Here is a 26,526-nt window from a genome sequence, read left to right as displayed (position 1 = left end):
TTGTAACTATAGTCCTTTTGGATCTCTACTGCATCCATTAATAATTGATTAAAATATTGATACAAACACAGGGATACATACTACTAAAGTTATAGCGAATAGAGAAAGACATAGAATACATTAGGCAAGAAGTGAAAGTACGGGAAGTCAGCAATGGTAGTAAAGGGCAGTACTGCCTTGAAAGGAAGGAAGGTTTTCAAAGTTTCTTGAAACACCAAGATCGTGCCAGCTGTCAGGAATTAGCTTAATTTGTAAACCAGAAACTCTACCAGAAGAAATTTAAGTTCATAAAAACATTACGATGCTAAAACCCAAAATTTAGACAGAGAATAGTATAGGGTCGGGTATATAGACGTTCAAAGTTCTCCACTGATTAGTGCATCAGGCACTCAAGGACCAACCTCACTGAAGTCTTTCTCTATTGCTCAACCTGCAGGTACCAGCATGGAGAAAGAGATAGCTCTACTCCACAGGCAGTTGAACCCTATTTTTATGGCCTCATGGCTTTCCTTAAGAAGCATTCAATGCAGCACATGTCCTCCATCCCATCCCATCAGGCTGACTCCCCACGGTCAACAGGAGTCCTCACCCTGGGATCATTCCACAGTCCCCATGGCTCCAGCTCCCAGTTTCCGTGGACTCCAGTGGACTTACAACCCTGTCCGAGGTATGAGAGGCTGCAGCATGGCTTGTCTATGTGGTTCTCACTCCGTTCAGACTGTCACATTAGTGAGTTCACTCCCCAACTGCTTTAAATGCCTCCCTCGTCCCAGTGGATGGCCATGGACACGGGGATCTATCCCCTGTGCTTCAGCTCCCTCTCCCCCAGGTTCAGGCTGGTCCCACTTGCTCTCCTCCTTCTTTCCCCTTCCTCCTTGTCCCTTCTTTCCTTTGTCATACCAAGTTCTGCATGGACCGGATATTCCTTCTCAGTAGTCAGGGAGTCCTGCCAGGATTCACCTGGTCTTCTGTGAGAACTGCTGCGTCTTTAGACGTTCTTGATGCATCAGTGGAGAGAGGTGTACCCCACTTCCACCTACCCCTCGGTCATCTTGTCCACCCCCATTTGTGCATGGATTAGAAATGAGTTTCCCTTTCTATTAAGTAACATTATCATTACCACACACACATTTAACTTTTGCTTTTTGAGGAGAACACAGGTGAGTCCCACTCTCTTCAGTTCAGTCAGTCATTCAGTTGTGTCCCACTCTGTGTGACCCCAGGGGCTGTAGCACACCAGGCTTCCCTGTACATCCCGACTCCCAGAGCTTGTTCAATCTCATGATTAGATCATGAAGCTCAAACTTAGATCCTCACCTAATTAATTTTTATACATGAAAATATGCAACTTTTAAAAAACTCTCCCAATTTTCCTATTCTCCAGTCTTTGGCAATCAATTTTCTACTCTGAAATCTTTTTTTTTTTTTGAAACTCCTTATAGTTGAGATTCTATGGTATTTGTCTTTCTCTGACTTAGTTTACTTAGTGTAATGCCCTCCAGTTTCATCCATGTTGCCACAAATGGAAGGATTTCTTTCCAATTCTAATGGCTAAATAGTACTTACCTATATAGGTCACAAGGAGAAGGCAATGGCACTTCACTCCAGTACTTTTGCCTGGAATATCCCATGGACGCAGGAGCCTGGTAGGCTGCAGTCCATGGGGTTGCTAAGAGTCAGACACGACTCAGCGACTTCACTTTCACTTTTCACTTTCATGCATTGGGAACGGCAATGGCAACCCACTCCAGTGTTCTTGCCTGGAGAATCCCAGGGACAGGGGAGCCTGGTGGGCTGCCGTCTATGGGTCGCACATGGTTGGACACAACTGAAGTGACTTAGCAGTAGTAGTATATATGTCACATCAGATAGTTTTAATCCATTCACCTGTTGAAAGATTGTTGTTTCTATAACAAGGCTACTGTGAATAATGCTGCAATGAACACGGGAATACAGATCTCTCGTTGAGACAATGATTTCATTTGCTTTGACTATATGTCCAGGGTTCAGGATGGGGAACACATGTATACCTGTGGCGGATTCATTTTGATATTTGGCAAAACTAATACAATTATGTAAAGTTTAAAAAAAAAAAAAAGAAGAAGTGGGATAATGCATCACATAAACATTCTCTTTTAAATTTCTTGAATAACCTCCACAGTATGTGTTCATGGGAGTTTACCAGTATACATCCCTACCAACAGTGCATAAGCACTCCTTTTTCTCCTCATACTCAATAACATTTGTCATTTCTTACACTTTTGGTACTAACCTTTCAAACAGGTATGAGGAGATATCCCTTGTGCTTTTGGTCTGCATTTCTTTTGATTACTAGTGATACTGAGCATCTTGTCATATACCTCTTGATCATCTATATGTCTTATTTGTGAGAAAATGTCTATTCTTTAAAGATGGAGCATACATTATGTTTACTATATTCCAATATACGAAACTCAGTTGCCTACCTATATATCAACAACAAGCTATCAGAAAGTGGAATAAAGAAAACAATCCCATTTGCTATTGCATCAAAAAAGATAAAACACTTAGAAATAAACAAGCAAGGTGCTGAAAGATTTTATGCAAAACCTTTAAGACATTGATAAGAGAAATTTAAAAAGAGTTAAAGATACGTTAAGTTAGGTTGTCTATAGAATGTGTTTCTTGAGGTAGGATTTGTATTACCATGAACTTCCTTCTTAGAACTGCTTGTGTTGCATCCTCTAGGTTTTTGATCATCATGTTTTCATTGTTCTTTGTTTCTAGGAATGTGTTGATTTCCCTTATGTCTTCAGTAAACTGAAGAAATTCACTATTTAGAAATGTGTTGTTTAATCACCATGTGGTTGTGTTCTTTAAAGTTTTTTTTCCTATAATTGATATCTCGTATCATAGTGCTCTTGCCTTGAAAATCCCATGGATGTAGGACCTCCTGGGCTACAGTCCATGGGGTTGCTAAGAGTCGGACAGGACTGAGTGACTTCACTTTCACTTTTCACTTTCATGCATTGGAGAAGGAAATGGCAACCCACTCCAGTGTTCTTGCCTGGAGAATCCCAGGGACGGGGGAGCCTGGTGGGCTGCCGTCTATGGGCTCGCACAGAGTCGGACACGACTGAAGTGACTTAGCAACAGTAGCAGTAGCAGTATCATAGTGTTGTGGTCAGAGAAAATTCTTGATATAATTTTTTTTTTTTTTTTACAACTATCATTTTATTTATTTATTTTTTTAATTTTTCAGCACTTTATTTATTTTTTTATTTGATAAATTTAATGCCTTTTATTGCCATACCTCATTTTACTGTGCTTTGCTTTAGTGAGCTTTATAGATACATGTTTTTTTTTTTTTTTTCCTTGTTAATTTTCTGTTTAGTTGATCTATCCATAAGTGTGAGTGGGGTATTAAAGTCTCCCACTATTATTGTGTTATTGTTAATTTCTCCTTTCATACTTGTTAGGATTTGTCTTACATACTGCGGTGCTCCCATGTTGGGTGGATATATATTTATAATTGTTATATCTTCTTCTTGAATTGATCCTTTGATCATTATGTAGTGACCTTCTTTGTCTCTTTTCACAGCCTTTGTTTTAAAGTCTAATTTATCTGATACGAGTATTGTGACTCCTGCTTTCTTTTGGTCCCAATTTGCATGGAAAATCTTTTTCCAGCCCTTCACTTTCAGTCTGTATGTGTCCCCTGTTTTGAGGTGGGTCTCTTGTAGACAACATATGTAGGGGTCTTGTTTTTGTATCCATTCAGCCAGTCTTTGTCTTTTGGTTGGGGCATTCAACCCATTTACGTTTAAGGTAATTACTAATAAGTATGATCCCGTTGCCATTTACTTTATTGTTTTAGGTTCGAGTTTATACACCATTTTTGTGTTTCCTGTCTAGAGAATATCCTTTAGTATTTGTTGGAGAGCTGGTTTGGTGGTGCAGAATTCTCTCAGCTTTTGCTTGTCTGAAAAGCTTTTGATTTCTCCTTCATACTTGAATGAGATCCTTGCTGGGTACAATAATCTGGGCTGTAGGTTATTTTCTTTCATCATTTTAAGTATGTCTTGCCATTCCCTCCTGGCTTGAAGAGTTTCTATTGAAAGATCAGCTGTTATCCTTATGGGAATTCCCTTGTGTGTTATTTGTTGTTTTTCCCTTGCTGCTTTTAATATTTGTTCTTTGTGTTTGATCTTTGTTAATTTGATTAATATGTGTCTTGGGGTGTTTCTCCTTGGGTTTATCCTGTTTGGGACTCTCTGGGTTTCTTGGACTTGGGTGATTATTTCCTTCCCCATTTTAGGGAAGTTTTCAACTATTATCTCCTCAAGTATTTTCTCATGGTCTTTCTTTTTGTCTTCTTCTTCTGGAACCCCTATGATTCGAATGTTGTAGCGTTTAATATTGTCCTGGAGGTCTCTGAGATTGTCCTCATTTCTTTTAATTCGTTTTTCTTTTATCCTCTCTGATTCATTTATTTCTACCATTCTATCTTCTAATTCACTAATCCTATCTTCTGCCTCTGTTATTCTACTATTTGTTGGCTCCAGAGTGTTTTTAATTTCATTTATTGCATTATTCATTATATATTGACTCTTTTTTATTTCTTCTAGGTCCTTGTTAAACCTTTCTTGCATCTTCTCAATCCTTGTCTCCAGGCTATTTATCTGTGATTCCATTTTAATTTCAAGATTTTGGATCAATTTCACTATCATTATTTGGAATTCTTTATCAGGTAGATTCCCTATCTCTTCCTCCTTTGTTTGGTTTGGTGGGCATTTATCCTGTTCCTTTATCTGCTGGGTATTCCTCTGTCTCTTCATCTTGTTTAAATTGCTGAGTTTGGGAGTCCTTTCTGTATTCTGGCAGTTTGTGGAGTTCTCTTTACTGTGGCGTTTCCTCGCTGTGTGTGGGTATGTAGAGGTGGCTTGTCAAGGTTTCCTGGTTAGGGAAGCTTGTGTCGGTGTTCTGGTGGGTGGAGCTGTATTTCTTCTCTTTGTTCAGTCGCGCTATGGGGAGGGAGGGAGGGATGCTGCTAACAAATGACGCTGGCGTGCGCTCGCAGTGCCTCAGCCACACTGGGTCTGCCCCCGCTCACGGCGCGTGTAGCCTCCCTGCCCACACTGCTCAGGCTCTAGGTTGTTCCGCCGGGAACAATCCGAGGCTGGCCCTGGGTTGCATGCACCTCCCAGGTCCAAGCCGCTCAGGTTCAGGCACTCAGGTAGTCCTCAGAGGCGCAGACTCAGCTGGGGCTGCGTTTTGTGCTCTTCCCAGGTCCGAGCAGCTCAGGTGATGAGGTGTTTGGCGAGCGCCAATGCTGCGACTTATCGCCTCCCCACCACTTGGTTATCTGGGTGTAAAACCGGCGCACCTTCTCAGGCAGATGTTGACCGTCCAGACTCCCAATAAGTTTTAGTTAGCAAAGAAGCCAGTTTTATAGATAATGTCTCTCTGGGGCTGCGATTGCCCCCTTCCGGCTCTGGCTGCCTGTCAGCGGAGGGGGAAGGTTTGCAGCCGGCTACCTCTGTTTAGTCCTTTGTTCCGTACGCGGGCTGGCGGTGTCTTAGGTTAGGGCTGGCTTTTCGCATGGTAGATATCCCACAGTCTGGTTTGCTAGCCCAAATTATTTCGCTCAGATAGCGCTCAGGGTATTCGGGCCAGATTCTTACTCTAAGCGATGCAGCCCGTGCCGCGCCTCCCTGCCCAGCCCCCGCTTGCTAATGGCGGATGCAGGCGTCTGCGCTGCTTCTCCGCTGGAGGAGTTACCGTAGGGCTCGCAATCTGCGAGTTTTAATTGTTTATTTATTTTTTCTCCCTGTTATGTTGTCCTCTGTGCTTCCAAAGCTCGGCACGGATTCGGCAGTGAGAAGGTTTCCTGGTGTTTGGAAACTTCTCTCTTTTTAAGACTCCCTTCCCTGGACGGAACTCCGTCCCTCCCTCTTTTGTCTCTTTTATTGTCTTTAATATTTTTTCCTACCTCCTTTCGAGGAATTGGGTTGCTTTTCTGGGTGCCTGATGTCCTCTGCCGGCATTCAGAAGTTGTTTTGTGGAATTTACTCGGCGTTTAAATGCTCTTTTGATGAATTTGTGGGGGAGAAAGTGTTTTCCCCGTCCTACTCCTCCGCCATCTTGGCGCCTTCCCTCTTGATATAATTTCAATTTCCTTAAATTTATTGAGGTTTGATTTGGGGCCCAAGATGAGGAGAATGTTCCATGTGCACTTGAGAAGAAAGTGTATTCTTCTGCGTTTGGATGGAGTGTGTTGAAGATATCAGTTAGTTCTGTTTGCTCTAATATTTCCTTCTAGGTTTATGTTTCCTTATATTTTCTGTTCTGATGATCTGTCCACTGGTATAGGTGTGGGGTTAACATGCCTACTATTATTGTGTTACGGTCAATTTCCCCTTTTGTGTCAGTTAGTGTTTACCTTATGTATTGAGGTGCCCTTATGCAGGGTACATAAATAGTTAAAATTGTTATGTCTTTTTCTTGGACTGATCCCTTGATCATTTGGTAGTGTCCTTCTTAATCTCTTATAATAGTTTTGATTTTAAGGTTTGTTTTTTTTTCTGATACGAGAATTGCCAATCTGGCTTTCTTTTGATTTCCATTTGCATGGAATATCTTTTTCCATCCACTTACTTTCAGTCTGTATGTGCCTGTAGGATTGAAGTGGGTCTCTTGTAGACAGCATATATATGGGTCTTGTTTTTGTGTCCATTCAGCCAGTCTGAGTCTTTTGGTAAGAATGGAAGAAGATAATAGCAAATAAAACAACCGATAAAGGGTTGCTTTCCAAAATACAAGCAGCTCAAACAACTCAGTCATCAAAAGCAAAGGCAAGAACTGCAAAAATAAACCAATGAGACCACATCAAACTCAAAACCTTCTGCATAGTAAAAGAAGCCATCAGTAAAATGAAATGACAACCTATGGAATGAAAAAAAAAAATATTTGCAAATCACATATTTGGAAAGGGCTTTGTATCCAAGTATATATAAGGGACTTATGCAACTCAGTATGAAAAGAAATCAAACAACCCAAATTATTAAATGAGCAAAGGAAGAGTAAGTGTTTTGAAAAATATGATGAGTAGACTGTAGATGACAGTTCTTCCTTCCAGAAAAAAAAGCCTGTGTCTTCCTGGCATTGCTTTCTTTATCTCCAATCACCTGTTTGGTGATGCAGTTCACAGAATACATCCTTTACCCAATAGCAATCACCCGACACTGAGCTATATGTGCTCAGAATAGCCTTATTAACTATAACAAACTAATAGTTACACTTAATCTTGACGCATCTAAAATCCAAGGTGATTTTCAGAATTTTCCACTCCACTGTTTCCTACATTCTATTTCAAAATTGAAGCACCTAGTATGGAAAAATGAGTAGGGGACCTCAGTAATACATGCATAGAAAGTCATTTAAAACTGGGAGCATTACTGGATTACATTTTTGGGGAATGTATTATTACTAATACTATTCCCATTTTATTGCCTTTAATTCTCTGCTATACTAGTGGATATTGATTTAAAATAGTAATAACAATATACAGCCCATAATGCTCACGGTACAGTAGATTGAGAAAGACAAAGCTTATGAGGCAGGAAGGGAAATCACAGAAAATTAGCAACAGTATCAAAACGAACTGCAGTATTGCCTAGAAAGAAAGTAGAGTTCTCTAATTGTTTGGAGACAACACGAACAAGCCAGATGTGAGCCAACCAGCTTAAGCTGTGTACCAGAAACTGCACCAGAAGGAAAATGAAGTTCATAAAACATGCTGATACTAAACGCCAAAATCCAGACAGTAAGAGAATAGGGTAGTGTTTATGTAGATGCTGAAAACTAGTCAGAAAGGTAGACATGGAAGCAAATACACTAATGAGCATCAGAAAGATCAAAGCACAAAAGAGTCTGAAAAATAAATCATCAAGGGACTTGGTAGTCTGATCAAAAGAATAAGAAAATCAAGTTGGAAAACCAAAATATAAAGACTTGTGCACATGATAGACCCAGAGAATGCTCAGCAGAGAAAATTTTGGTCTTAGTGACCAGCAAACAGAAGCCTCCAGCATCAGGAACAAAAACCCTGGGCAGGACTCATGACTGTGCACTTCTGGGAACAGCCTCAGTTTCAAAGTTTGGGCACTTCACCACCTAAAAGTGAACGCAGACAAGGATTATAGCCTGCTATGACACTGAATCAAGACAACAGTGTTTGTGAGTTTACTTTTCTCATTCAACTATAAAGTTAATGAATCACTAACCAATGATAACTGACATCATCAGTTTAGAGTCAGATCCTCTTTAGTCATACAATGGATATCTGAACCTGTTATATGATCCCCAATAACAGTTTTTAGAATTGAATTTCTTGATGTTTAATTGAAGGGGACTTGCTTTACAATACTGTACTGGTTTTGGCCAAACATCAGCATGAATCAGCCACAGGGATACCTTTGTCCCCATGCTCTTGAACCTCCTTGCCACCATCCTTCCCATCCCACCCCTCGAAGCTGTTACAGAAAAATATGGAAGCCTTAACAAATTTGTGTGTCATCCTTGGGCAGGGGTCATGCTAATCTTCTCAGTATTATTCCAAATTTTTAATATATGTGCTATGAAAGCAAACACATGTATAACAATTGAGGGAATGTCATGGAAACATGTAGAATATCATATAGGAAACGAATCACCAGTTCAGGTTTGATACACGATCCTTGGGTCTGGTGCACTGGGATGACCCTGAGGGATGGTACAGGGAGGTAGGTGGGAGGGGGGTTAGGGATCGGGAACACGTGTAGGCCCGTGGTGGATTCATGTTGATGTGTGGCAGAACCAATAGAATATTGTACAGTAATTAACCTCCAATTAAAATCAATAAATTTAAATTAAAAAAATTAAAAAATAAGTATTTGAGATAAAATATTAAAAAAACAATTTAACAGAAAAAAAATCATATAGTTAGTCATCTACCAATGGATGATCAATTACATTAGGAATTAGGGTATGCTGCTATATTTACCGCCTCTTATAAAATTGAATTTTATAAGGTCCAAAGTTTCATGAAGGAATTAAGCATATATTTATGCATAGCACATGTATACACGCACAGAAATATATGCACACAAATATATGTTATATAAGCTATTATCCTCCTGGCCTGTCACAATAAGATCTTTACTTGATGAGAGAGATGGTCCCAAATTACTCCAACTTATATGTCTTGTTTTTGAGGACAACTTCTTTTATTTTCCAAAGAAGGCAATGGCACCCCACTCCAGTACTCTTGCCTGGAAAATCCCATGGAAGGAGGGCCTGGTGGGCTGTAGTCCATGCGGTCAGTAAGAGTCGGACAGGTCTGAGTGACTTCCCTTTCACTTTCTTTTATTTTCATCACCTAATTTTAAATATTCATTTTATTCTTAGATACCATGCCCATTTAAACTAACTAAGAGCAGAGAAAACCTACTAAATGCTGATATCTTATCCTTCATTAAATTATCACTCTTCTGGTAAATTGGAAAAAGAATTATGTTCAGATCTCATTCAGGAGGATAAAATCTCTATTTTTTCAGTTCTCTTGTCCAAACTCAATTCTTGCTCACTTTAGTCTTAAATTCTGCTTACTTACAAAGGTCAGACAGGAAAAGTAATATTAAAATCATGCTTGCAAGAGTCTATGATTTATGCTTAGTTGGCCAAAGGTAGGGCCAGGAATAATTTCTGAAATATTACAATACATCATGGAAGCATGAAGGTCTAGTTCTACTGTCAAAGAGGAGATGTTTGGAGATGATTCAAAAACAAAGCCCCAGGGGTTGTCAGGATGAATTCCCGACCAGACAGGTAAATTTTGTCCTTAAAAAGTCAAAGTCAGGAAGAGGCAGGCCTTGTTTGCAGGGCTGATGACGTTGTCTTGGGTGCTGACCAGGTAATATTCTTGTGTTACCATTTGGAGATTTATTTGGTATTTTCTCCAAGAAACAAACGTAATGAGAAGAATAAAGATGGATAAGAGTAGAAGAGCTGCCAAGGTGCCAAGAAGAAGGGCTAGCCAAGAGAACCAGGCCCCCACACTGATAATTGTCAAAGACTGTAACAGTGAGTGTTTTATAGACAGAGCAGAACAAATGGATAAAACCAATGTTCTAGGGTCACTGCTGTTTTGCAGTCAAAGACAAAATATTTTTCTCTTTAGGCAGAGTCATCACAGCTCCTGATGTGGTCCTGGTTACACACATGCAGACCGAGGGCCAGAGGCATGTGTGATGTGACATCAGGAAGTGAACAGATGAGTGTACTGGTGCCCAGTCACCTGCATCTGCTAATAATGGGACCCGGGGAAAGTTACTTGCCCTCTCCAAGTCATCACATCTTTATTAACAGAACTTGATGATCATAGTGAAGATTAAGGTTTTCTCACAGGGTTCCTGTGAAACACAAATTTTGAGATGTTTTAAAGCTTTTGTGAAAGTATCAGAACATGCATGGGGTTACTAAGGTGAGTGAGCAGATCCAAGGTACAGTATCTTTTTCTCTTAGTATTCTCTCTGTACTCAATAGTGGTGATCACGTGTTTACTCTTACCCCATTGTGATGGTAAACTACACAGATTAACTGGACATTTCTTGTCATTTCAGTGTCTAAAATTCAAGCATTAGTCGATGTAGAGTAAAAAATCGCAAACTCCTAGAAGGCCTCGCTGCTCAGAATCTGCAGAGTCCCAACATTAAACTGTCTTAAAAGAATAGCCTAAACACTCTGGCTCAGAATTAAGTTCCAAATGTTTGCAGAGCACAGAAATACTTCTGGGAGCAATTCAAAAATACATGGAATAACCTACTTCTCCAACTGTCTATCTGTGCAAATATCATCATCCATCTAAATTTACACAGAAGGTGCTCCTTCTTCCCCACCCCAGCTTCTAAGGCAAGAACTCCTGGTCAGAGCCACAGAGAAAGAAAAGGCTTCCCTCCACAGGATGGGTTTGATGACCTCAGGTGACTTGATCACCTCAGAATGACTCATGTTTTTATTTAAACAGGGTCCTGCCTGCTGCTGCTGCTGGTCGTGTCTAATCTGCTCCTGTGCCAAGGCAAATCATGCCCATCCTGCAGTCCTGACGTGTTTGTCTCCTTACAGAAATCCCTTACAGACGTGTTTGTCTATGCCCTCAGCCTCTCCCACGACATCCATAACCTTTCCACAATAATGTTCAATGAGTTTGTAAGTACTCTGGTGTGGTGGTTTAGTTGGTAAATCATGTCCGACTCTTGCGACCCTGTGGACTGTAGCCTGCCAGGTTCCCAGAAGGAAACTTCGCCTAAGTGACAGGGCTATACTATCCTTTAAACAAGAAGGCTGCAATAACACCCTCTCTAGGTCAAAGAAGCCGTCAGTTCATAAGAAGTTGAAATCGAAGAAAGGATCAGTTTTGTGAAATCTCGAAGATTCCTAAGAAGTGCAATAACTTTTTCAATTTCCTTTCATTCATTTTCTTTTTTAAATTTCCAAAATAAATGATTTGGTATTTATCAGCTAGGAATGCCATAAAATAATACAATAGACTCAGTGGAATAAACAACAGAAATTTCTTTCCTCACAGTTCTGGGGGATAGTGTCCCAGATCAGGGTGCCAGCAAGGTGAGGTTCTGGTAAGAACTCTTTTTTCCCAGGCTGGCTTCTCTGTGACTCCTCCCAAAGCATGGGGCAGGGGGAAGAGAGAGAGAGGAAAAGACACAGAGACACAGAGTGAATTCTCTGGTGTTTCGCTTCATGGAAACGCTAAACGTATTGGATCAGTGTTCCACCTTAAGAGCTCATTTGACCTTAATGGGCTTCGCTGGTGGTTCAGATGGTAAAGAATCTGTCTGCAGTGTGAGAGACTTGGGTTCTATCCCTGGGTCTGGAAGATTCCCTGGAGACTGGAATGGCAAGCACTCCAGTATTCTTGCCTGAGAAATCCCATGGACAGAGGAATCTGGTGGGCTATAGACCATGGGATCCCCAAAGTCAGAACCCTTTTCAAAACACAGCACTTTGGCAGTTAAGGGTCTAATGCATGAATTCGAAGAACACAGATTCAGCCCACAATACTACCTGACACAAAGCACTTTCAGGTGGGACTGGGGAAAAGGAAGCGTGTTGTTTTTCTGGTCCTTCAGTGTCTCTCTGGGCTTTCTTCTCCAGGCTCAGAGTAAATAGCCAATAAATGAGAACTGTTCTGCAGTGAACTGGGTGGATGGAACATGTTAAACAAAGCAGATTCCTGGTCACAGAAATGAATACTTTGTAGTTTTTTTAAAGGTACAAATTATTGTTCTAAGATTTGCAGTGAATTGGTTTTGAGCTACAATAGAAGGGGTGTTTACAATTGGAAACAATTATTCTCTTTCTGAGGAAGGTATTTGAAAGTTGTATGTTAATTCTTTTAGGTCAATCAAGGAGCACACAGTAGAGCAGACAGCTAATAATAGGCGGAGCTAAAGTTTTCTATTAAATTCACGTAGTTCTTTTTTACTCATTAGCTTTTCTTTTATCCTCCATTTTGACTGTCTATTTTTTTCCAACTCTTCCAAGTAAACAAATATTAAATGGTTAAATAGAGGTGCATGCATGCATTCTAAGTCACTTCAGTTGTGTCCAATTTTTGACAACCCTTCTGACTGTAGCCCAACAGGCTCCTCTGTCCATAGGATTGGCCAGGCAAGAATACTGGAGTAGGCTGCTCTGCCCTCTTGCAAGGGATGCTCCTCACCTATGATTCAAACCTCAGTCTTGTTATATCTCTTGCATTGGCAGGAATATTCTTTACCACTACTGTCCCCTGGGAAGCACCAAATATTGGTACATATGTGCTATATTTGGTTCAAATAGCAAAAAAAAAAAAAAAAAAAGATAATAATAAAACAGAGAAGGGAAAAGGTTAAATTTAGAAAAGTTATATTTAAAATCATTTTTATAGAGACAATATATAGAAAAGTAGGAAAAGAATGACTTTCAAATTTTGTGATGCCCCCCTGTTAAAAAAAATACACGTCTAACAAACATGTTAGTGTTCTGGTAATGGCTTCATCTACTGAATGCCCAACAACCCTAACTAATTGCCTGATTACTTTCAGGATGAAAAATATGCCCAGGGCAAACTGTACCATATCAATGCCACCAAGAGCTGCCACACCAATTCCTTCCATACTCCCGAAGAAGGAGATAAAGCCCAGCAGACGAACGTGAGTCTTTCACCTGGGTTTTTCACTGGATCAAATGACACAGTCTGTAGGTTACCAGACTTCAGATTATTAGAGGTTATGTAACTGTATATGCAGAAAAAGGTGGAGGAACCGTAAGCCATTGAAAAGAAACTATATTTTGCAGCTGATGAAGCATGAGGGAAATCAAGGGATGACTAAAGATCTGTAGTAGCAAGATAAATAACAGATCTATAAATTGTCCATGAAGATAACTTTAGTTCAACCAAAGCATTAGACACAGGATTGCAGCTATTATTTTGTATGAAAACAGGAAATGCATGGGAACTTCCATGTGTAAAACATAAGATTGCAAAATTCATGAATATGTAAGAAACACACCCCAGTTTTGAGTACTCCCTGTTACTAGTTACTCCCTCTTGTAAATCCTATACTGCACCATCTGAGCCCTCGCATCTGCCTTTCAAGGCTCTCCTGATTCTGCTTCTACTTCTCTGACACCTCCTTCATTCATCATTCTCAACGACTCCTCTGTCACCTTTTATTCTTAATTTGTAAGTCTCCCCCACAATGGCCTATAAAACATTGCTTTGCTTCTCATGGCGGCAACAATTGCCTCTGTTCAAAGGACAACACATTTTACATATCAAGCCTCAATCATTTATGGCAACTCCAAATTTTCACTGTTATAATCTCTTCTTTCTGATTTCCTGCATTATCCTTCCTCCTAACATTATTTAAATAGTTTCACATGCATCCCCCCTTAAAATTCTATCTTCTCTCTCTACAACCTTCTTAATGATACTAGCATTCTATTCCCCTGTTAAGCTCATTAATAATGAGGGTGAACAAGTAAAGGAAAAAGGACAAAGAGGAAGAAGAGGAGGGATTTTCAATAAGCTTAAATTTAAAGTTTATTTAGAGTTACTACATGGCGTTACATTTCACTCAGCACTTTATGTGACAAGACTTCCCTGGTGGCTCAGATGGTAAAGTGTCTGTCTACAATGTGGGAGACCTGGGTTCAATCCCTGGGTCAGAAAGACTTCCTGGAGAAAGAAACAGCAATCCACTCCAGTACTCTTGCCTAGAAAATCCCATGGACAGAGGAGCTTGGTGCAGGCTACTGTCCATGGGGTTACAAAGAGTAGTGCACGACTGAGCGACTTCACTTTCACTTTATGTGCATTACTATATTTAATCCTATTCAGTTCTCTGTTATTTACGACTAAAACAGTTCATGGCTGTAAAGAAATCAAACATATTAACTAGATCTTCAGCCCCCGGGATTTTCAGGCTCAATTCTGCTAGTAGTAGTGAACTAGGGGGGACCCTCCACTGTGAATCCCACTGATGCTGTTACTAAAGACAACACTGTGCCATTTTCTGCACAGACACTTGTCAACACACAGACTGTTCTGATATCAGCAGGGGGCTGGTATTGGGATCAGCTGAGGAGAGAAGCCTGTTTAGGAAAATCATGTCTTTTCATTGTCTCTTTGATGTACTATCATAAAACAATTACCAATCAAAAATCAATACAAGTGACTCATCTGATTCATTAATACGAATGAATCACTGGGTGACAATGATGTGGGCACAGGTGGAATCCCTCTTTCCTGGGTCAGGCACTGCAGCACATACTGACTTGCCGTAAATACTTAGATTCTCTCACGGAAATATACAAACACAAAAGAACTCACTGAGTCGTGGTAGAATTTCAGAAGTAAAAAGAAAATTCTTCATGTTATAAATTAGAATGCATCAGAAGAATTAGTTCCTAAAATAACCTAGATGTTTAAAAATTCAGCAAAGTGTGAAGTAATAGCTTACATTTTATCCTTTTGCAACTTTTACTACCTTCAAAAATCTCTGCATGCACATAGGAATAACCAAAAGTTTTTTAGGTCAGCTGCTCTGAGCAAAGATCACATGTTACCAAAACCACTGAATTATGATTTTTTTAATGAGACCGTTTCTTCTGGTTGCTTAGAATGAAGACCTTATTAAGTGGACACTCGTGTTACTGTACTGCTGGAATAATCCTCTGTATTATCTAGTTCCGGAGATTCAGAGTATGAAAAATCTGTCAGAGGCTGTCGTATCAAGTGCCGAAGAGATTGAGAACATGTCAGAGAAACTTGAATCATTAATAGAGACTCATTTCGGGAAGGTGAGCATCCTGCAGAGGGCTTTCTTGCTTTGTTCATGAATGAAAGAGGTGACCACTGTAATGCGTAAGGAGTTTGGAAATATCTCATTTTGTAAGAAAAAGGTTCATGACTTCTATATGCTAGACGGCTACTACATAAACCAGGAGCCTAGACATTCAGAGTGATAGATTCTACTGTAAAGGAGTCAGAATTTCACCGCAATTTTTGACATGTGCAGCCTTCCCTGCATTGCACACACTTCCACCAAAAGCTTGCCTCTTCTTGGGCACTGGTGGTTGTAATGTTTTCAAGAGTAACAGTACTAGAGAACAGAATTTCCAAGATCAGCATTTTTCTAAAGTAACCCCGACATCTGCTATTGAAGTTCCACTTGTCTTCTTTCTTTGTTCTCCTCAAATCAAAGGATGAGAGTGGGAAGGAAGAAAAGAGAAAGTTAAAACTAAACTTGAGTTCCATTTCTAGTTTTTAGATTTCTAATAGTTTTCTCAGAGGCTGGCTCCAAAATCCATATCTGGAGAGCTTTATATTCATATGTTTTCCCCAAATCTTTATTTGATAATTAGAAGAAAAAAAGATAAGCACATACTAATAAAACACATAAGAAGTCATTATCATTTCGGTATTCAGATTATTTTTCCAGTCTTGAAGACGATACACGAGGCTCGCATTCCCTGGTCAAGATACTCATCCATGAAGTTCAGCAATGAAGATAGGCGTATTTCTGAATATTATAACCTGTTCTACTGCCTGCGCAGGGATTCACATAAAGTTGACATGTACATCAACATCCTGGAGTGCCGAACCCGCAAAACATGCTAAATTCACATCCATCTTATCCAGCTCTGAGATGGTCATAATCATCTATCCCATAGCGAGCTACTTGAAATTTAGAGCTTTTTAATGCATTCTCTGTAATGTGTCTCCTCTTAAAAAAATAAACACAGACACTTTAGAGATGTCAAATCTAAGAGGGCAATTTGTTAACATTTCTTATCTTCATTTAAGAGTAAATCAAAAGAAAATCCACCCCTACAATTGAGAGAATGAAGCTCCTATTTAAATTAGTCACAAATAGCAGAAGCTGGCATTAGAAAGAAGACCATTAAGAGATTCCGTAAGAATCAAGGTCAATTATTCTGGGTCAAGTTATTAGAATCAAAGAATTAGACAATTGTTCATGGTTCTGGTCATGCTACCAAGAAGGCTGAATTCTCAGGATTCTTTATGAAAGCCAGCCACGACTTTCAGCCAACTATCACAGTGTTACACCAGACAAGATAAGTGCTTTGCACTTTTGTGTAAATAGCATGAGGTTTCCTGAACTGTCTAAAGATTGTTAGGATACTGTCTTAGTCCTTCTGGGGTGTTATAACAAAATATGACAGGCTTAAAAACAATGGAAATGGATTTCCACAGCGGGATCATGCAGGGTCCTTTCTGGTCACACACTATTTACTGTATCCTCACACGGGGGAGGGTTCGGGGGGTCTGAGTGTCTCTTATATATAAAAGCACTCATCTCATTGAAGAGGGTCCATCCTTACAACTCCATCACCTCACAAAGGCCCCACCTAGGGGTAACATAACCATGAGAATCAGGATTTCATCATATGAAATTTCTGGGGGACACAAACTTGAGACCATAGCAGACATAAAGGTGAACTGCTCCATCCTCCTGCAGTGGCTGTCATCACCCACACTCCACTAATCCTCATTTCCTGCATCACCTTGCAGCCATTCCATACACTCTATCACTCTGGGTTTCACAAGTCCAGGTCAGTCAAGTGTCAGCTCCATCTCATATTCAGCCTATTCAGTGTCTCCCTCTCCCCTGCTGAGGCCCAGGGGACCTACCAGAAAGTGCAGATGTGTCCATTTCTGCAACGTTCCTTCTCTCTCCCTCTCTGGATCTTCATTCCTTGGGCCATGTTGGAACTGGGAAGATGGTAATGAGATGGGAAAGTTCTGACATCACTGACTTGCATGGTGCCCTTGTAGCCTTTCCTTGGTCCAGACGGACTGATCTGAGATTCCCCCTGACTAACAAGCGTTTCTCTTGAGGGGTATCCTGGTGATTTTCCAGGATATTCACAAGTTGGGGATCCCCAAATTCATAGTTTCCTTTTTAATCAGGGGAAATGTTCTGGAACCACAGCTCCCCACCTGCAGTATTCTCCACAGCCTCTCTGTTTCCCTCACTCTGCAAACACCATCTGGAGAAAATTAGCAGCCCACAGTCAGCTGCCTACTACTGAATCACAGGAACTCCATGTATAATAAACACTCTGATCAATTGAATGGCAGAAATACTGGTGTGCATCTGCCCACCGCCTGAGGTCTCTGGACAATTGTCCAACTGGTCATGTAGACACTGAATAGATCAGAAAACTGGATTCAAAAACTCATTTATCTGAAAAGTGAGATATCATTCTGTCTTCCATGAATAACCTTGTAAGCACTTTCTAAGTCATTTACTGCCCTAAATACCTAATTCTATTTTGTTACTTGCTTAACTTTCTTTCATTCAATGTCTCGGTATTTCCAGCAGAGAGGATGGTATTTATTAGCGGGAAAATTTGGCAATAAGGGGGACAGTTCAATTGGAGGAAATATACACACACCAATAGACCACACACATCCTCATGTATTTGTCTCTTATAAAATATATTTGAAGCATAAATTTAGGACTTTAGATCAACAACAGACGTGGTGACATTCAGAGCACTCTCCTTGCTTGACTGTGACATATAAAGTGAATACTGTAGGTTTCAGACAATATTGAACAGAGCCATAGATATACTATAGAGTCAGTCAGGAATAGCCAAAGCAGGGATATTTGGACAGGATTTAACAACCACTCCCTTGCCGTCTAAAAAGCATTGATTTTCCCAACTTTTACAGATTTCCATGTAAGATTACATTTGAAGAAATGGCCCTATCATATCAAGAAGAGTAGCAGCAGTTCCCGAAAGGAAACAAATGAAGAACCTTTGAAGTTCACTGACCTTATAGATTAGTAAGTCACATGTCATGGATACAATGAGGACTTAAACTGAGGTTTAAAAAAATCTCTCTTTTCCCAAAGCAGGTCCACAAGTTGTGGAGAAGGAGAGGGTGATATAAACACACAAACTGCTATATTGCATGGTAGCGTGAAAAAGAATAAGATGTGGAGCCACCACGGGGCTACAGTGGATTGAAGTAAAGCTAGGAGCCATCTGAGTGTGTCATAGGAGTGACTCAAATGGGATAGCTTTATGATGGAGTTTTGAAAAGTTGATGGGATATTGATGTGCAAAAATAGGAAAACAGTATATCTGTCAATTCATTTAGGATCATCTTATGAAGTAAGGATCTCTGACATCCTAGATCAAGGTAACTGAGATATTATACACATAGCATTATAGGGTATCATTGAATAATCAAGTCTGACAAAAACACAAGAAATGTTCATTTTTTACCATTCATGTTGTATCCTTCATGGTTAAGCTCCCATGATATATTGCATATATTTTGTAGGGTTAGAATGGGGAAATACTTGTATGGATTTTTATGCATTTGGGACAATCATGTATTGCAAAATGGAGAGTTTGTTTTTATTCTACTATGCAACAGCAAACCAAGAACATTCAGTCCAAGAGAGCACTATGTCCAGAATTAGATAAGAGAAAGTTTAATGTCGATTGAGTAGTTGTGTCTGTTGGGGCTGGTAGAGAAAAAGAAAGAGACCAGAAAGAACTGGGAGTATTATGACACTAAAAATCAAAGAGGTCTCTGCCAAGTATAAAGTCGCAAAGCATGTGAGAGATACAGGAAATGAAATAGACCTTGACCACATGCAATGAATGAGGCAGACAGAAGAGTCAAAAATGCATCCAGCAACATGGGACTAGCTGAGTCAATAAATGCCTGAAACATCAGAGAAATGGGGGGAGATAAATTAAGGTTTTATCCAAAAGCACCTGAGTTCTATTTGCCTGTATTTCATCAACTTAGTACCAGAAATCACCAAAAAAATGTTAAGGTGTCACAGCAAATGATAGAAATAAGTACTCTAAGGTGCCTCTGCTAGAACCTATGGAATACCAGAACCAAAGCAGGACTACACAGTGATAACAAGCAGTAAGTCACTAATCACGTTCAACACTTAAATAAGACATACACTGTAAATCATAGAGAATGAATGGAAATCAAATGGAAACAACCCATACCTTTACAGACCCAGCCTGCTGCTGCTCCTGCTAAGTCACTTCAGTCCTGTCCGACTCTGTGTGACCCCATAGACAGCAGCCCACCAGGCTCTCCTGTCCCTGGGATTCTCCAGGCAAGAACACTGGAGTGGCTTGCCATTTCTTTCTCCAATGCATGAAAGTGAAAGGTGAAAGTGAAATCGTGCAGTCTTGTCCGACCCTCAGGGACCCTATGGACTGCAGCCTTCCAGGGTCCTCCGTCCATGGGATTTTCCAGGCAAGGGTTCTGGAGTGTGTGCCATTGCCTTCTCCTAGAGCCAGCCTAAACAAAACCTGAAACCTACACCAAATAGAGGTAATGGTCTCCTTAATCATGTTCCCACTTTCTGGAAGAGTTTCTCATTCCTTTTGCCTGAATCCTCCCTTGTTTACTAACCCTTCATTGCCTTACCCTCAACAGACGGTCAGCTAATCACTAATCAAATAAATAATTAAACAGTGTTCACTCCTGAAACATATTTGTAGTGATGCACTCTTCAAATGAAGGCTTTCTAATTCTGGAAGGACTCCTTCCCAAAATGGCCAGATCAGATCAGATCAGATCAGTCACTCAGTCATGTTTTACTCTTTGCAACCCCATGAATCAAAGCACGCCAGGCCTCCCTGTCCATCACCAACTTCCGGAGTTCACTCAGACTCACATCCATCAAGTCAGTGATGCCATCCAGCCATCTCATCCTCTGGCATCCCGTTCTCCTCTTGCCCCCAATCCCTCCCAGCATCAGAGTCTGTTCCAATGAGTCAACTCTTCACAAGAGGTGGCCAAAGTACTGGAGTTTCAGCTTTAGCATCATTCCTTCCAAAGAAATGCCAGGGCTGATCTCCTTCAGAATGGACTATTTGGATCTCCTTGCAGTCCAAGGGACTCTCAAGAGTCTTCTCCAACACCAGAGTTCAAAAGCATCAATTCTTCGGCGCTCAGCCTTCTTCACAGTCCAACTCTCACATCCATATATGACCACAGGTAAAACAACAGCCTTGACTATAAGAACCTTCGTTGGCAAAGTAATGTTTCTGCTTTTGAAATGCCCAGTGGGCAGCAATTGGAAGTCTAGCTACTTAGACATCTTCTGCCATAATTATAACCTCTTTGGATAGTGAAGACAACAGATGGATGAAGCACTGAAAATGTCGAGAAAGAAATGCATGGACAAGTGGAAAAGATACCATAAGCCTTTAACACTGATCTATGCCTGCACACCATACCATGTGTGTTGGAAGCCAGGTGGGCCTAATGAGGGATGGATTTTTCAAGAAAGCTCTATATAAGTTGGCACTGAGAAGCTTGATTCAACTCAACTGTTTCACCATGATTCTTTGATTCTAAGACTCAGCACCACTTGTCTCATTTAACTGCACTAAGTCAGAAAGGGTATATACTTATTGCCTATTTAAACACTGCCAAGAGATCATAAAAGTTTTCATCACAAGGAGAAAATTATAACTATTTCCAATGAGGGATGTTCACCAGACTTATTGTGGTGTTCATTTTGCAATATATATCAAATTATTAGGTTGTACACCTGAAAAAAAAATAACATTATATGTCAAAATTATCTATGTATATTGATACCTGAAACTGAAATAGCATATTTGTCAATGTGACTTATATAATGACTTCTATAATATAATGATCATATAATCATTATGTTGCGGACATAGCACATATCATACCTTTAGTTTACTTCAGTCACTCAGTCATATCCAACTTTTTGAGACCCCATGAACTATAGCACATCAGGCTCTCCTGTCCTCCACCATCTCCTGGAGCTTGCTCAAACTCATGCCCATCGAGTCGGTGATGCCATCCAACCATCTCATCTTCTGCCGTCACCTTCTCTTCCTGCCATCAATCTTTCCCAGTATCAGGGTCTTTTCCAATGAGTCAATTCTTTGCATCAGGTGGCCAAAGTATTGGAGCTTCAGCTTCAGCATCAGTCCTTTCAATGAATATTCAAGGCTGATTTCCTTTAGTATGGACCGGTTTGATCTCCCTGCAGTCCTAGGGACTCTGAAGAATCTTCTCTAACACTGCAGTTCAAAAGCATCAATTCCTTGGTGCTCAGTTTCCTTATGGTCCAGCCCTCACATCCATACTGACTACTGGGAAAACCATAGCTTTGACTAGATGGAATTGTATTTATATATATAAACATATAGGTACACACACCTATGTTAGGAAAATTTTTGAAAAGGAATATAATTATATTTTGGATAAAGAAAACAAATACACTAGTCTAAATTTTTTTCAAATGTGCATTTTGGCTATCATGTTTGGTTTAAAACCTTCTCTTTAAATGTAGTTTATGTTTATGCTGATAATAGATACAGAAACATGTCTTAACCTTGTAACATTAACTGTAGAACAGCTTATTTACAATAGCTAATTAAAGTCACAACATTTTGAAACCTATACGCTTGCCCAGTGCTCTGCTATTGGTCATTTAACCAATTTATTATTGACTTAATTCCTCCTTGACTCAGAAACACTTATAGGTGCTTTGTTTACATCAATACACAAAGCAGGCAGACACTTATCCTCATGGAACTGATATTCTAGCTGGGGGAAGACAGATAATCTGCAATAAACATGAATCCAAGTACATTTTATGGTATGTTAACAGGTGATCTGTACTATTGGAAAAGAACTAGTAAAGCAGAGGATGGGGTTTAGGGAATAAAGGTGAAGAAAGGGAGGTGATTTAAAGAAAAACAACTTAGACCACACTGAGGGGAGCAAACATGCTCTCTTGCATTCAAGAGTCAAGTTTTCCCCTGTCCCGGCAGGTCTCTTGATCTTCCTCTGCTGCTGCTGCTGCTAAGTCGCTTCAGTCATGTCCGACTCTGTGTGACCCCATAGACAGTAGCTCACTAGGCTCCCCCATCCCTGGGATTCTCCAGGTAAGAACACTGGAGTGGGTTGCCATTTCCTTCTCCAGTGCGTGAAAGTGAAAAGTGAAAGTGAAGTCATTCAGTCGGGCCCGACTCTTAGCGACCCCATAGACTACCCAACATCAAAAATGTTTCTCAACCTAAGACCAGAAACTATAAAACTCCTAGAGGAGAACATAGGCAAAACACTCTCTGACATACATCACAGCAGGATCCTCTATGACCCACCTCCCAGAATATTGGAAATAAAAGCAAAAATAAACAAATGGGACCTAATTAAACTTAAAAGCTTCTGCACATCAAAGGAAACTATTAGCAAGGTGAAAAGGCAGCCTTCAGAATGGAAGAAAATAATAGCAAATGAAGCAACTGACAAATAACTAATCTCAAAAATATACAAGCAACTCCTACAGCTCAATTCCAGAAAAATAAATGACCCAATCAAAAAATGGGCCAAAGAACTAAATAGACATTTTTCCAAAGAAGACATACAGATGGCTAACAAACATATGAAAAGATGCTCAACATCACTCATTATCAGAGAAATACAAATCAAAACCACTATGAGGTACCATTTCACGCCAGTCAGAATGGCTACAATCCAAAAGTCTACAAGCAATAAATGCTGGAGAGGGTGTGGAGAAAAGGGAACTCTCTTACACTGTTGGTGGGAATGCAAACTAGTACAGCCACTATGAAGAATAGTGTGGAGATTCCTTAAAAAACTGGAAATAGAACTGCCTTATGATCCAGCAATCCCACTGCTGGGCATACACACTGAGGAAACCAGAAGGGAAAGAGACACGTGTATCCCAATGTTCATCACAGCACTGTTTATAATAGCCAGGACATGGAAGCAACCTAGATGCCCATCAGCAGATGAATGGATAAGAAAGCTGTGGTACATATACACAATGGAGTATTACTCAGCCATTAAAAAGAATACATTTGAATCAGGTCTAATGAGATGGATGAAACTGGAGCCTATTATACAGAGTGAAGTAAGCCAGAAAGAAAAACACCAATACAGTATACTAACGCATATATATGGAATTTAGAAAGATGATAACAATAACCCTGTGTATGAGACAGCAAAAGAGACACTGATGTATAGATCAGTCTTATGGACTCTGTGGGAAAGGGAGAGGGTGGGGAGATTTGGGAGAATGGCATTGAAACATGTATAATATGTATGAAACGAGTCGCCAGTCCAGGTTCGATGCACGATACTGGATGCTTGGGGCTGGTGCACTGGGAAGACCCAGAGGGAGGGTATGGGGAGGGAGGAGGGAGGAGGGTTCAGAATGGGGAACACAGGTATACCTGTGGCGGATTCATTTCAATATTTGGCAAAACTAATACAATATTGTAAAGTTTAAAAATAAAATTAAATTAAAAAAAATGTTTCTGTCTTTGAGGCTCTATGCAAACTCATGCAAATATGCATGTTCTGAACATTCTGCCTCTCTTCAGTTGAACTGGTTTCATAAAAAATTGTTGGTAAAAAAAAAAAAATTGTTGGTAAACTCCCCCAAATTAAGTAACATTTTATGCAGCAAATTCTGATAATTTTCTGACTCCCGAAGAACTAATCTCCAAAGTATTTCCTTTTTTCAACACACTGTCAGTGACGTAATTATATTATGTAAAAGTATTATATGCTATGCTATGCTAAGTCACTTCAGTCGTGTCCGACTCTGTGCGACCCCATAAACGGCAGCCCACCAGGCTCCCCTGTCCCTGGGATTCTCCAGGCAAGATCACTGGAGTGGGCTGCCATTTCCTTCTCCAATGCATGAAAGTGAAAAGTGAAAGTGTAGTCACTCAGTCATGTCCGACTCTTAGCAACCCCATGGATTGCAGCCTAACAGGCTCCTCCGTCCATGGGATTTTCCAAGAAAGAATACTGGAGTGGGGTGCCAGTGCCTTCTACGAAAGTATTATATGCATTGCTATTCTAATATATTATGCCATTTAAAAAATATACACAAAATATAAACTAAATGACACTGAGATAAATAGAAATAGAAATGGAAATAGTAAAATTTTCTTCCCCAGGGGATGAGGACACTCATTTTTATGGCCACTGGACTAATGGATTATGAATGTACACACATAATGATACCAGTTATTTAACTATCATGATAAAGTAATATCTTTTACATATAGTTTCAATCAAAGTTCTCAGAATACCACAAGGGGCCAGGAATACAATTGTATGTGAATAACTCTCTTCATATGCATATATAAAATTGTGTGAGCTCAATTAAGTAATCATCTTTAGTTCTTTTGTTATTCCATCAATTCATCTACTGGTAAATAATCCAAACTCTACAATAGATATCTTATTTTCCGGGTTTAAATCTCAAGTCATAATAAAAGCGGAACAATGGCCTAGAATGAATAAAATGTCTTATGGACATCATGATATATATGCATTTGTAAAGACAATTAATGAAAAAATACAGACTTACAGTTTGCTGAAACAGAAAGTGTACTCTCTCAGAGCTGAATATACATATCACCTAGAAAAAATACTTTCTCAGTTTCTGATGACTTCTAAAGAAAGGGACCCCATGACTTTCATCTCCAGCCTACTGTGGACTCCCTTCCACTTTCCTCCTCAACTTCCCTCCATGAAATCTCTTCCCTAGATAATAAAACACACCTTGGGCTTCTGGTTCAGACAAGATGACATTGATCTCTTTGTGCCCACTCCTCTGTGTGTTCTGGAAAAAAGAAGAGACCACTAAAGGAGACCTTGTGTATTTGGCAAGAAGACGGTGAACTAGATTAGGGCCTGAAGAATGGAAGAGAAACACAGCAGCACCTAAGAGAGGACAAGCCAGGCCCAGCATTCCTACCTCCAGCCTAGCCTCAGAAGGCAGCCTGAGTAGGGCTGTTCTTCCAAGGAATAAATGTGAAGGAACACCAGGTGGTGGTTTAGTTGCTAAGCTGTGCCTGACTCTGTGTGACCCCATGGACAGTAACCCATCAGGTTGGACTGTCCATAGAATTCTCCAGGCAAGAATACGGATTCCCATGTCTTCCTCCAGGGGATCTTCCCAACCCAGTGATTGAATCCGGGTCTTCACAAGGCAAGTGGATTCCTTACTGTCTGAGCCACCTGGAAGCCCAAGAAACTCAATAATTGCATGGATATTTGGAAAATAAAAGGATAAAAACATATGTTAATATTAGATAAAGTAGAGTTGAGAGCAAAGAAAATTTCCAAAGACAAAGGAATATAAGGACATTACATAAAGAATACAGAGTTGAACCCCTGGGTCGGAAGATCTCCTGGAGGAGGGCATGGCAACCCACCTTAACATTCTTCCCTGGAGAATCCCCATGGACAGAGGAGCCTGGCAGGCTACATAGTCCATGGGGTCACAAAGAGTTGGACATGACTGAAGTCAGTTAGCACACATGTAAGAGAGTAAAGCTTAAAAGTCCTCACCAAAAAGATCTTGAAAGGAGATATGTGAGGTGATATTAATAGATATGTTAATTAAATCAATGAGGAAATCCATTAATAATGTATACCTATATAAATTGTCATGTATTCTTTAAATATCTTGCAATTTTATCTGGAAAAATATTTTTAAAGCAATTAGCCTCCAATTAAATAAATTTAATTTTAAGAAACAAAGAAACAAACAAAAAACTGAAAAACAAAAATACCAAGAATTTCAATGCTTTTTATATAATTTATTTCAAATATTACACTTGGTATGTAAAGGTTTTTTTTTTTTTTTCCAGATAATAACCAGTGGGATTCATTGGATATTCAGAAAAGTAAGAAACCTTGGAAATTATCTAGGCAATCCTCCCATATTAAGAATATATAAGTAAATCCATGAATGATTATGTCACTTATCTAAACTTATGAAACTCGATGCAAAAGTAGCAATAGAAACCAGGTTTCCTAGGTTTAAATCAATCTTTACCGAATTACCCTGCAAATGGAAATATCTCCTATGCTCTGAAAAACTTGATTCT

General features: G+C 39.9%; 1 protein-coding gene and 1 non-coding gene across 2 annotated transcripts; one reads left to right on the top strand and one right to left on the bottom strand.

Annotated features, from left to right (window-relative positions):
- Positions 1–444: 444 nt before the first annotated feature.
- Positions 445–16,201, top strand: LOC147347636 (chorionic somatomammotropin hormone 2-like). The gene is made up of 5 exons (XM_086370803.1): positions 445–667; positions 11,045–11,226; positions 13,122–13,229; positions 15,202–15,381; positions 16,010–16,201. The coding sequence occupies exons 1-5, from the start codon at positions 445–447 to the stop codon at positions 16,199–16,201; spliced, it is 885 nt and encodes a 294-aa protein (XP_086226929.1).
- LOC147347637 (U6 spliceosomal RNA) lies at positions 8,523–8,631 on the bottom strand. The gene has a single exon (XR_015153313.1). It is a non-coding gene; the product is annotated as a U6 spliceosomal RNA (small nuclear RNA).
- Positions 16,202–26,526: the final 10,325 nt, after the last annotated feature.

This window comes from Bos grunniens, chromosome 23 (assembly GCF_055505025.1).
Source record: "Bos grunniens cultivar Pamir isolate PY7600 chromosome 23, Bosgru_T2T1.0, whole genome shotgun sequence".
In the NCBI taxonomy this organism is placed as follows: Eukaryota; Metazoa; Chordata; class Mammalia; order Artiodactyla; family Bovidae; genus Bos; species Bos grunniens.
The sequence above is the reverse complement of the archived record's forward strand: the minus strand, read 5'-3'. Positions and strand labels throughout refer to the sequence as shown.